Source organism: Hylaeus anthracinus, unplaced genomic scaffold, assembly GCF_026225885.1.
Source record: "Hylaeus anthracinus isolate JK02 unplaced genomic scaffold, UHH_iyHylAnth1.0_haploid 0, whole genome shotgun sequence".
Classification (NCBI taxonomy): domain Eukaryota; kingdom Metazoa; phylum Arthropoda; class Insecta; order Hymenoptera; family Colletidae; genus Hylaeus; species Hylaeus anthracinus.
In genome coordinates this window covers 23,672,755-23,685,580 of record NW_026533254.1, presented here as the reverse complement: position 1 = coordinate 23,685,580, position 12,826 = coordinate 23,672,755, and the positions used below count along the sequence as shown (strand labels likewise).

General features: G+C 41.5%; 2 protein-coding genes across 3 annotated transcripts in view; one reads left to right on the top strand and one right to left on the bottom strand.

Annotated features, from left to right (window-relative positions):
* The window catches only part of LOC128896371 (neutral ceramidase), a 30,578-nt gene that overhangs the window by 478 nt on the left and 17,274 nt on the right, over positions 1 to 12,826 (top strand). Inside the window, exons 1-7 of one of the 2 annotated variants that reach the window (XM_054159722.1) lie at positions 1,282 to 1,470; positions 4,851 to 5,033; positions 5,535 to 5,678; positions 6,021 to 6,197; positions 6,518 to 6,645; positions 6,719 to 6,917; positions 6,991 to 7,197. In XM_054159722.1, coding sequence (XP_054015697.1) covers positions 4,887 to 5,033; positions 5,535 to 5,678; positions 6,021 to 6,197; positions 6,518 to 6,645; positions 6,719 to 6,917; positions 6,991 to 7,197 — 1,002 coding nt within the window. In that variant the 5' untranslated portion in view covers positions 1,282 to 1,470; positions 4,851 to 4,886. Of the gene's footprint in view, positions 1 to 1,281; positions 1,471 to 4,850; positions 5,034 to 5,534; positions 5,679 to 6,020; positions 6,198 to 6,517; positions 6,646 to 6,718; positions 6,918 to 6,990; positions 7,198 to 12,826 lie in introns of those variants that run through there. The other variant, XM_054159721.1, reaches the window with a different exon arrangement.
* LOC128896372 (cuticle protein 19-like) overlaps positions 8,086 to 12,826 on the bottom strand; it is a 5,458-nt gene continuing 717 nt past the window's right edge. The window contains exons 2-3 of the mRNA XM_054159723.1: positions 11,015 to 11,278; positions 8,086 to 10,174 (exon numbers count right to left, since the gene is read on the bottom strand). Of these exons, the coding sequence (XP_054015698.1) occupies positions 9,890 to 10,174; positions 11,015 to 11,278 (549 nt within the window). The 3' untranslated portion in view covers positions 8,086 to 9,889. The remainder of the gene's footprint in view (positions 10,175 to 11,014; positions 11,279 to 12,826) is intronic.

Below are 12,826 nucleotides of genomic sequence, written 5' to 3'. Positions count from 1 at the left end.
TAATCTATTCAAAGCAAGTGCATACATATTTTGCAAACAATTTCCACTTTATTTTTATATTCATACATCTCATAAATGCATACATAAATTAATGTTATAATTAGACTGCGGATCTTTATGCATTTATAGGAAATTTGAATGTCCAAGAAACTACAAAATGTAAATAATACGCAAGAATATAAAAACAGGTTGAAAATAAAGGTGATGTTATAATATTTGCAGAATGAAACAAAATCCTATTCAGGTTCAATTTTTGTAGACACGTTCGCGAAGATTTTATTTTGCACAAAGATCCGCCGTCTAGTTATAACATTGATAATCTATTCAAAGCAAGTGCATACATATTTTGCAAACAATTTCCACTTTATTTTTATATTCATACATCACATAAATGCGTACAATCTAGAGTCTAATTACACGTTACATCAGCTGCGTGTACTTCCGTCACCACGTTCATCCTGATTTTGTAACGAACAAACCCAATCAATTTTGTTTCTTAAAATTCCAACTTGATGAAGCGTTAATGGATTATTTAAAAAATCTTCTTGATAAATTTCATTGTCGAAACGTGCATTTGTAGTATTTGTCTCGCTGATCCGATCGTAACGTCGTGCCGTCTGCTGTTTTGTTTACACCGTCTTCGGCCGGTGATAACATTAAACGCCCTCTGCTTTGTTACGTTCGTCGCTATTGAAACGAGATCGTTCTCCGTGAGTCACGCCGTGGCCACCTCTGTGAAAACATGTATCCAAACACGTGTTGCTTTAATAATCGCGTGGATACGGCGCCGGCGTAGGGAGATAAGAACGAACGATTTTACGACCATATAAACTTACCTGTGTCCACAGAGAGTTACGTTTATTTTACGCACTATTCACAAACCGTTCTGCACTCGTTACCCATGCCTAAAATAATATCTGCTTAACTGACGGATATCATTTTTGAGAATTTAAAGTATAGATTATTTTTAATTACACGTAGGTCTTGCTAGATTATTATTAGGGGCTTTTATTAATTTATTCCTTCTTCATTTTCATTTTAAGAAAACAATTTCTCTAGGTATCTTGAATTCGAGAGCAACTAGGTTACTATTAGCGATTTTTATTATTTTATTCTTTTTTCATTGTTGGGGTTCGATTTCTTCGATTTCTTCTCGTCATTAATTCGAAAGCATTATATATCGCACAACAGGTGGTCGATGTTCTCGAAGATCGTCTGGCAAAAAGTAAACATAATATTATTCGAAAAATCCGTCTCGCTGAAAAGTGAAAGCGTTCACTCGCTACGCAATCGACGAACACACTCGATTCTCCAGCATCCACCTCGCACGCGTCTCGATCTTCAGTGTCTCACCGACCAATCTCGACGTCCGTTCGCAATTCCTGCCAAAGAGGATATCTCAATCGAAACTTAGAACAGTGCAATTCGAATTTCGGCTTCTGACAGTGGGAAAGGTTGGATTAATTAATGGTAAATATTAAATTATAGTTCGACACTTATTGACTGCAATCTTCAAAAAGTCCGCGGTTACGTAAAACTGCAATCAGTTCGCAAAATTATCTGTTGAATAACGTGTTGCACCCGTTCGACTTCATTCAAGTTGTCCTTGAGATAACCTTCGAAAATCACAATAGAAAATATCACTTGTATCTACTCGAGTTCGGGAAAAAATGTTCGAGTGTCGTTTCGAGTGGTATTTATATCGAGACACCCTGTATAAACCGCGATGTCGCCAAGATTGATTTGTTTGTACGGTGTATCTCGGATGCAGCCGGCGGATGCGGCTAAAAAGCGATAGAGTTAAGTCGGAACGATGAATCAGACCGGAGGAAGCAGTTTCTGGATAATCGCGACACGTAATTAACCTTAATCACCACTAATAATACGACTCGCTAGAAAGTGACCGACTCCGAGAGGCAAAGACGATTTGATTGGTGAGTGCAGCTTCTTCGGTGCATTCTTTTCCGCTTTAACGATACCTAGCTCGTACACTCATACATCACGTGTCTCTGCGTCCGTACCTAACCTCATGAATAATAAATAAACGAGTGAATAAATAATTTCTGGGTCACTTCGGTACTTCAGACGTTACTTAACCAAACAAACTACTCGAAGATCGTGTCTAACTCAGATCTAACTTTAAATTAAGGTTAGTTTGTTTGGCGAAAAATGTGTGCAAAGCGGCCATGTTGGAAACTGAGGATTCACGTGACGTGCAACAAGTGGCTAAACGTAGGTTGGTTTAGGGGTAGATTACTCGAGTCACTTGTGGACCTTTGGTATCGTTATGTGCCTTTAATCGTGTCAAATATATATCTTTTACGTATTTTTGTGATATTTTCTTATGCAATAATAATAAAACGAGTTCAGAGTTCGGATTAAAAAAAAGCATACACCCCGGTAACTTGCGTCTTAGCCACAATCTAGCCAAGTTCTCGTTAATTTCTTTGTACATTTATCAGTCATTTTTTTCTCTCGAAAACGAGGAGACCTTGACACAAATCCTCTTGCACTCGTAATTTGTTAGCGTGGTAGAGTAATCCAAAAATATTTTATCAACACGCATGACATCACGACCTTTTGAGGTCTCGATATCATCTATTTCAGGAACACCCTATAGAATCAATATCTCACCGTCCATTTTTCAATCGGTGCTAAAATACAGGCTGCAAAGTGCCTGCCACCAACCATCTAGAACACAGTTCCCGCGAAACGGGCGTCATTGTCTCGAACAATGAAATTCCTGCAACCGACAAATGACGGCATTAGGCGAGCTGCAGGTGGTGTCACGCGAGCAGGCCGGTTCGCAACGCTAATATGGGCTGTATCGCGGATCGCCTAGCCATGTAATCCTATCACGTTACGGTCTGCTTACGCAAAATTATTTCAGACAAACGTCATGCGATTTAAACCATTCCTTTTGTGGTACGCGCCACCTTCTAATACAGTTATCGAGGAAAGCGTTACGATTCGTCGCCTTCCACAATCCTACGCTGGTATTATAGCATCGAAATAGTAGATAGCAATTAGCCTATCTATTTAGAGTAAGCAACTGTGGATGAAAGAGGAAGAGGTGCAAAACATGTGTGTTCGTGACTTCTCTATCTGCTATTTTTGTTCAATCTAGGTGAATCTTTGTTTACTTGTTATAAACTATACTTTTCGTTCAAATATGAGGAACAACTAGTCAAAATTTCAACTCGATCGAGCAAATGTAGCAGGAGTTATGGGGGAATCACAAACACACATATTTTAAATTCTGTGTTTGTGATTCCTCTGTAACTCCTGTTATTTTTGTTCAATCCAGACGAAACTTCGTTTAATTGTTATAAACTATACTTTCTGTTAGAATATGAGGAGCAATTTATCAAAATTTCAACTAGATTAGACAAATGTAGCAGGAGTTATAGGGGAATCACAAACACACGTATTTTAAATTCTGTGTTCATTTAAATATCCTCGAGATTCTTCATAATTATACTCTCGAATTTACCCAAGCAGAGATTATTGAGAAGTTGGTAGCGTGGAGGTCCCAGGTGATTTATTTGATATTTCGAGGCTTTACGTTTTCACAACTCTCTTATCGTTGTGGCAGGAAAAGTGGTGAGAGCGTGGCTTTGCTTAATAGGCTTCCTTGCTCCAGCACATTCCAAATAGCCTTAATGCTCGTCGAAAGTGTCTTTATAACCTTTGACTAGTATCGGGATTTCCAAAAGCCTCGGGAAAGTTTCATCCTCCGAGGAAACTTCGTCGAGTCACGTCGAGGTTGTGTTTCGTTTATCTTGACGATCGAAAGCTGCGATTACATAACAAGAGTATGCTTTTAGCGCCGGTCGGACATTAATTGACGTTTATAGTATCAGCGGAGTATCTTTATGCGATTTTTCCAAAAAGTTTTCAGCTTTTGGTCATTTCATCTTTCGTTTATCTCGCAATACTTATCCTGTAACTTTCGTGTGTTTTGTTTGATTCCCGTTTTTGTATTCAGAACCTTCAGAACCTTGTGTTCTGAAAACAGTCGACGCTGATAAAACACAGCTAATAAGTTACACGCGTATTAAGGAACTTCAATCTTTATCGATTTTTTGCGACGACGACGAGTACACCGAGAACCGCTCGAGGCGAGCCCAAACGATAAAAATATGTTTTCTTATAATATATAAACTTGATACAAGTTTAATACTTAAACAAACGGATTTCGCTGAAAGCTGCTTACGCAACAAATTGGATATCCACCCTCGATTTCGTAGACTGTTTTCATTCTTTCAATATGGATAAAGAAATTAACCTCGAAAATTTCTTCAAAAAATGACTCTGCGTAATATTCTTTACTCGATATTTGTTCAATTATTGTATCGAATACTTTATTCTAATTTTTTCGTAAAAATGTCGGCATAATTCGAACATATTAACCACCCTGTACATTGTGTGTTTTCTCAGGAGTAAGTGCATTAACAGTCATACGAACGAAATATGTTTCGATAAGGTTATAGACGAAAAAATAAATAGTGGCGGCGTTTGCTCGATCAAAATGATAACACGCGTTCAAGTGCTTTCATTCCTTCCAATTCCCTCGTTAATAACCACAGAAGTAGTCGCGAAAGCAGCAGTGAAAAACGACCCTGTTGACATTACCGGTGAATTAATTTTGAATTTGTATCTATTATTTTTCATTCGTTCGTAATTAATCTCCGGTAAAAATTCTGTACAAATGATGTCACGAGGGGGTGGGGATAAAAGTAAAACAAATTCACCTTCCCGGAACGATCGGTTATCTCGCCGATTGGCAACAACGCGACTAACCGTGAGAAACGAAAACATATGACACACAGTTAATTCTTTGATTTCAGCGCGATCGGACCGACACGCAGGGCCCAGAAAGCTGAATGGAGGCATCAGCCATCAGACGTTCGCAGATCCTGGGATTGATCTCGCTTTGGCTCCTGCAGATCGCGATGCCTTTTGCGCATGCGTCTTACAGCATTGGCGTGGGCAGGGCTGACACCACTGGACCCACTGCTGAAATCAATTTTGTTCGTACCCCAATGCTGATACGATTTTCTTGATTTTATATTACAAGTGTAACTCTAAACAATGAACAGTGCTTATCTAATCTGAATGCGATGCTTATCAGGTTAAATAATGTTAATAGCTCGCGTTCCGTCTTGACGTTATCGTGCTTAATCTGATAATGGGACGGCAGGTGGTCGAAAGTATTTACATGCAAACTCTAATTGAAATAATTAAATGACTAGAGTTCCACCTAAATTAATTTTATAAATTTCAATGTTTATCTCGAGAGGAGAATTTAAAATAATTTCTACCAGATCGAACGAATGTACATGTATCTATCGAACGGAATAACAAAAAAAAGTATTTTTATCGAGTAGAGTAAACAACGACAGGGCAGTGAGCGGATAACAAAAAAGTATTTTTATCGAGTAGAGTAAACAACGGCAGGGCAGTGAGCGGAAGATTCGTGTCTTTTCTTCCGTAAGACGGGCGACGACTGGAAGAGATTATTTGTTTTCCAGATGGGCTATGCGAAAATCGATCAGAAGGGATCAGGACTCCATCTTCGAACATTCTCCCGCGCCTTCGTCATCGACGATGGGAATGAGAGGTTCGTCTTCGTCAGCGTGGACAGCGCCATGATAGGAAACGACGTTCGACAGGCGGTGATTTTCTAGTCTCGTTTCTTTTTCCATCTTCATCTTTCATTCTTCCATTTATAATAACTAAAGCTTCGGAAGAAATTGAATAATTATTCGTAACATGAAAAAGATCGATGTTATAGATATTTAATTTATTCAGTGATCGTTCGATCATCGTTTATAATTTCGTAAACGAATACAATTAAATAAGTAATAAATAGTTACATCTAGAATCTCTCACCGGGCGAACATAAAATGCTAATTTGTCGAGTCTGAAGTCCACTGGCATTTACGTTATTTATTTTCGTATTTCCGCGATTTCACAGAAAATTTTTCTCGTGTTAATCGGATTCGATGTCGTCACAGGTGCTGAAGAAATTAGAGAAACAGTTTGGAAATACGTACACGGACAGGAACGTGATGATAAGCGCCACGCACTCGCATTCCACTCCAGGCGGCTACATGTTGGACATGTTGTTCGACCTCACAATATTTGGATTCGTTAGGGAAACGTTCGATGTTCTGGTCGAAGGAATAACAAAGGTGATCGTTGTATAATCTTTTCGTATTATTACAAACTAAATTTTTTATTACCTTATATCTTTATAAAAATACTATCGACGAATTGGCGAGACCTTCCCGATTAAAACGAATCGAAACACGACCCAATTCGGACCACTTTTTATTTCACGTGCTTCGGCGAGCCCATTTTCAACATTCCATAATTACAAAATCGCGTTTTTAACGCACTAAAACTAATCAGAAAGGGATCGTGTTTGTACTCATTTTCATCGCAAGAATTTCGCCAACGCTTTAATCGCACTTCCATTAAAATTTATTAATGAAACTGATGAATATTCCAGAGCATCGAACGTGCTCACAACGCCGTAGTGCCAGGTCGAATCTTCATCGCTCACGGAGAGGTGCTCGGCGCCAATATCAACAGAAGTCCTTCTGCGTACCTCAATAACCCAAAGTCTGAAAGAGATAAGTGAGTAACGACATATTGACGAGTCGAGCCGCGATCCTCTCGTTCAATGCTTAATTGGTACTCTTGTTTTCAGATATAAACACGACGTAGATAAGAAGCTGACGCAGATCCAATTCATTGGAGCAGACGACAAACCGTTGGGTGTCATTAACTGGTTCGCGGTGCACCCGACTAGCATGAATAACACCAATCATCTAGTGTCCAGTGATAACGTCGGCTACGCCTCTGTTCTTTTCGAGAAAACCGTGAACGGAGATGCTCTGGTCGGCAAGGTGAGCTAGTAGACACGTTAGTTGAGATCAGGAGTAACAATTATGACTAGACATCTAATTCGCTCTACGTCAGGGTCCATTCGTGGCAGCCTTCGCCTCCACCAATCTGGGCGACGTTTCACCGAACACTCGTGGTCCAAAATGCGAATTCTCAGGAAAGAGTTGCTCGCCGCAATACACCTGTTCCGGGAAGAAGGAGATGTGCTTCGCGTCTGGACCCGGGAAGGACATGTACGAGAGCACCAGCATCATTGCCAACAAGATCTTCAAGGAATCGTGGGTGAGTCACGGCTCCTTTCTCCTTATCCAACTAAACCTTGATAAAACGCCCAGATTCAGGTCCTCCTGAAACGTTTTAACGAGGGAGGTAACCAAATTTATTCCTAGAGTCGATTTCTGACTCTCAAGAGCGTTTTATCGAGGGACAAAGACGTTCCTATAACGAGGAAACGCTGTAGTGGTTAAACAGTTTCAAAAACAATTGCATTCTCAAGGAGATATTATATAGAGCGAGTCGTTTAATGCGGACATCTATGTCCTTTAATTAATTAAACCTTTCAGCGAGAGAACTTGTCATTGAACAATTTCTAGGGAACAATATAACCCATTCGGGGCACGTTCTAGTTCTAACTCGCCTTCGGTTATCCTTAGGAAGGAAATCTGTTATAACGTATACAATGGCGTCGAAATGAAGTAGCAGAGCTATTACCAACAGAACACTATGAATATCGTCGATATATCTCGCTTCTAATGCTCCAGTTAACAGATAGCCTATGGCACGCTATGTTTAACTGTCAACATAGGGAACTGATTTCGTTACCTACATACCGGATGTTTCAGAATAACCAGGTTACAGTCCAGTGTTGAGGTTATCAACACTGGAAATTTAAGATTAGAAAATTAGTCGTTATTGGATAGTTAAGATTGTGAATACGATACAATTGAAATTTACTATAATTTGAACGAAGTTATTCAAACTATGCGGCTAAAGTTTGCTCATCTCTGAAAACAGCGACTGTGGAACGAGAGAATGGTTAATTGCAACGAGACCACCAGTTTTTTACGCTTCCTTGGTAAGAAGCCCTGCAATTAGAATACATGGTGTCTGTTAATGAACAAAGTTAGAACCAGGAACGTATTAAAAAAGAACGCGAGCACACATTCGCACGTATAAGATAACTACAAACGAAATCACGGGTTGAGCTAAGATAGCGATCGGTTGAGTGAATTAAATGCGCTCCGCTGACGAACGCGCGGTTAATTAAAAGTTAAATAAACAGTAGGTGCGAGTACCTCGGGCGTTGATTGTTCAGAAAACAGGGAACTCGCTTTTTGCACGATTTTCTTTTTATCTGATGGGATTCTATTGTTGTGCCAAGAAGTATGTACAGCGTGCTATATTATAATATTATAACAAAATAGAATTAATTTATCGTTGCCCGAGATTACTAAATAATTTGATATTAAGAGTTGCTGTCAGAAAAATTGCAAAAATTAGCAGAGTCGAACTAAAAGCATAGCTTTAACGTGAACGAAATCAGATCTGAGGGAAAAATGCTGAGCACGATACAGTGTTTACGATAGCAACGGACGTGGGAGCAGATTTCATCTCGACGACCCCGCTTTCGCGATCCAGATCTATCTCCCGTTTCGCTGGCCTGTTTACTAAAACGAAAACCTTCCGCTGTAGTTAAGAGCTGCGGGGAATCCTTCGCCTCATTAACCCTCTATAACCCCAAGTGGCTCCGTTATCGCCTGTACATCAATATTTTCAAAGTATGACTTATGAATCTTAAACAACGAACAAAATTTTATACAATCGCTTTTATTGAGTATAAGCTTAGGTTCTATTTACAGAAAATTTTTAATAATACTTTACAGTTAAGACAATAATAGATTCGAGTTGTTCTCTCGCGGTACACCCTTCGCGTAAAACGATTATGCTCCTGATTTGCCCGCCAGACGGCGCTGAACTTTCAAACTCAACTAGCAAAATTGTCGAATTTTTAATGTTTCAATCCAATAGAATGTTACAATCGAACAACTTAAGATACTTATATTACTAACCTTAGCTAGAAAACATTACCATGTTCGATCTCTGATCTATCCTAAGCTCTAATCTGATAACTCTAACCTCCAAAAATCCCGTATTTTTCTAAATTCAGATTCTGTTCGGGTTTCTCCGTTCCCCAGTCCAACGATTTTAATTTAACACGCTTTTAACCTTCCGTAAGCCTTCTAATCGCACATTCTCATCTCGACTGTCCATAAAAAAAAGAAATGGCGCCTAATTTCCGCGCCATCTTCCACTTCCCAACGGAACGCAATGGAAAGTTCTCGTCTGGCTTTTCAGCAAGTTTCAGGTACCCCGAGCAGTTTTTTCTCCCCGCTTTCTACTAGTTAAGGAACAGTAAATTCTCGTTTACATATTCACTGCCTAATCGTCTCGAGGAATCGTAAACGCGATGAAGGTCGTTTCCACGTACGAGAATCTATACGCAGGACACTTTTTCAGTCACTTTTTATCGATATCTCGCAATTACTCGTCATCACGAACACCTGTTCCCGCCGATTTCGTCTCGATCAAACCCGATATACAGGGTACTTCAAAATTCGACAACCTTGACTTTTGAAACTAGAACCAAACATTTCTGCTCATCTGCATTTATAAAATAGTGTTCCCTCGAACCACCCTGTATATGGCGCTCGATCGACGAACAGGACCCCGGAAAAAAATTCGCAAAAAAGTTTTCGAATTTTTCTTCGAGGTCTCGGACATTCGGATGATTGACATCTAAACTAGCCTTTAGGAACAGCTGTCCAGGGTCAGCAGGATCGTGGTATCGGTCTCGGATACCCGGTGCTGACCTCTGGGAGACGTGGCATGTCCCTGTTCGATCATTGGCGCGGTTTAACGAGATCGAAATCGTCACCGATCCTGTTTCTGCCCTCTTCGAGATCTAGCTAGGCGTCTAGTAGTGCTTTTCGTATTCGTCATAACTGTTGTAGTAGGCTGGTGACACGTACTTGGCAACGTGGACGGGTTTCGGGTGAATGGCTGGACCGACCTTCTTCACGACAGCGTTGAAGCCGTTGTGGTCGTCAGCGGTGTACTCGACGATCCTGACGCTGCCGTCGGGTTCGTTGACGCTGTAGGATCCGTGGACGACGTCTCCGTCGCGAACCTCGTGCTGGGTCTTCACGTCCCCCGTGTGGGGGTCGTGGACGCCGTAGTTGAAGGTGTACTTGGGGTGAGCCTGAAATACAAGCGAAATTTAAGACCGATACTAAGCCTGGCCGCAAGGATTCGAAAGTATCCGAAATTAAACGGGGATGGTTTTAACTTCTATTGTTGCGTAGTCCGGTGCAATGAGTTACGAGTGAACGGGCCAGGGATAATAAATCATTCACTCTCATGGATCGAAACACCGTATTGCACGTTTTAAGTAGTTTAATTGATGTTTTGTCCCACGTGAAAATTTCGTAACGATCCACGTAACGAACACCCGGACGCCGATATTAAGGCGGTCGTAACGAGCAGACGTCGCGTGAAAGCGACGACGAGTGTCGCGGAAACGGCTGCGACAATGAGATACATCGCGGAAGGTGTTCTTATGCCGGGCGTCGCTTTTCACAGTCGAGAATTTCAATTAAAGCACAGGTGCCGCGGTTGGAAATTAAGTCACGCCCGTTATTCGCGCTTTAGACGGACGTCCCGCGCAATATCCGATGCAAATTAGGCCCAATTGTTAAGCAATTTGCTTGAGCTTGCTTGCGATTTTATTCTAACGATGTTGGTTAAGGGCAGAAATATCGTGGAATATTACTGAGGTTAAAAAGTGATCCAGAAAGCATGGAAATTCAAAGATGGAAGGTTAGTGATTTTAGGAAGACGTGCAGCGCCGCCATACGGACTACAGCGCCACCATAGTGACATACAGCGCCACCATAGCGAACTACAGCGCCACCATAGTGACATACAGCGCCACCATAGCGAACTACAGCGCCACCATAGCGAACTACAGCGCCACCATAGCGAACTATAGCGCCTCCATTTCTACTAGAGGACCTCCACAATCTTTCGAACGAACACTTACGTAGTAATCATGGTCGTGGTCACCATGATGGTCGTAGCCATGCGCCCCGTGATCGAGGGTCGCAGCCACGTGCACTGGAGAAGCGGAAACCGAGTGGACCGGAACCGCTACCGTTGGCAGTACCGCGTGTTCTCCATAGTCGGAAAGACCCGAGTACGCCTCAAGGCCCTCGTAATCGCTGTAACTGATCCCGTGACCTCCGTTGTAACCGCTTAGAACCACGGCGTTGCAGCACGCAACCGTCACGCAAACCAAGCACAAATTCTGAAATTTAAAATTCCAAACTTAGGTTCTGTTTAGGAGTTAAACCAATCAATTTGGATCTACATAGTACTCTCTCCCCGACTCGAAATGGTTACAGTTTACGTTTCCAATTAATATCTAGTTGATGTCTGTTCAGTGAGCAATGAGCAATGAAAACTCTAGTAATGTCTCTTCTTTTGAGAGTCCTCAGGGTTCCTTAGAGAGACCACCAAGCACGTGACCAATATATTTCGCGTCAAAGGGGGTCACCGCGTGATCGGTTTCCCGTTAAATATGATTTTCTTAGAAAATTTTAACCACGCAGAGTCCGTATATCAGATGTACGAATGGGTCGTAAAGCGAAGGAGATTATGGGCAAGCATCTCGACGGTTAATACGAGCACTATAAACGCAAGTTTTGTAATAGCGATCCTCCCCTTTAAGGTTCGCTGGAAATATGACGCAGTTAACGCTGCTCTTTAGAAAAATATGGAAACTGTCGTTCCGGGACAAATGGTTCGGTGGCTTTTCACCTCGTTCTCACGGACAGCGTATCTGTCATAACTGTGACACCATCTTCTCTGTTACACTTTAAGTAGAATGGAAGGACGGGTGATTCGGGTACTATCAGTCAGCGATCAAGGAATTGTAACATAGACGTAGCACAGTTTAACCTATGTGTGAAACAAGGTTAAAGTAATCCTAACTCGACAGATTCACAGCTTAACTGTTGAACCTGAGTAGCTTAGAAAACAGACATGAAGTCTTGACTCAGAGGTCGGTAGATCTCGCCTTGGTCAATAAATTGCCTTAGCAACTGCTCTAATAGACCAACAGGCCCAACCCACAGGCAGCGACATGATCCCGGAATTCCCATCGCACAGAGTTCAATAAGATTGGCACCTCGCCATGAAGAGCCTCAGCAACTAATTCAACAAGCCTACCCTGGGCTTCAACATCCAAACTAGCATGATTCTCAACCATTCTTCAACCACAAGTTCGACGAACGGAAGACTCGAGTCATCGAACGCGTCGAGAAAGTTTCTCGCGTTTCGTCTTTCGCGTCACCCGCGTGTCTTCTCCTGAGAGAAGTGTCCCTTTCCACTTTCACACCGACCTTGCTCCGTAAACCAATGCGAATCCGCGGAAGTGGTCAAAGCTATCGCGTTGTGTGGATTCCAAAGGTAACCCGCAAAGACGTTGCTCGTTTTGCCCATCAGGGTATCGTTTGCCTGACAAAAGAACCTGGTTGACGTCGCTGCAACCTTATCTATGATAGTCTTGTTGCTTTTTTTTCGAGACATTCGTTACATGACAATCACAATAGCATTTTAAAGGTTCGTTTGGGAAGGTATAGAAGTGTATAGAAGTGGTCTATTTATGTGGAACACTCTTTTCTAGGAAGGAAGATTCTTAGCCCCTAGCATGGCCCAACCCATAGGCAATCGATTTCATTTATGAGGATTTTTATATATAGGGTTTATTAAGGGTTTGAGCATTTTCAACACTAAATCTGAACTTTCCTGGATTCTCACTCTCCAAAGAAGAATGCTAAGATCAACTAACGCC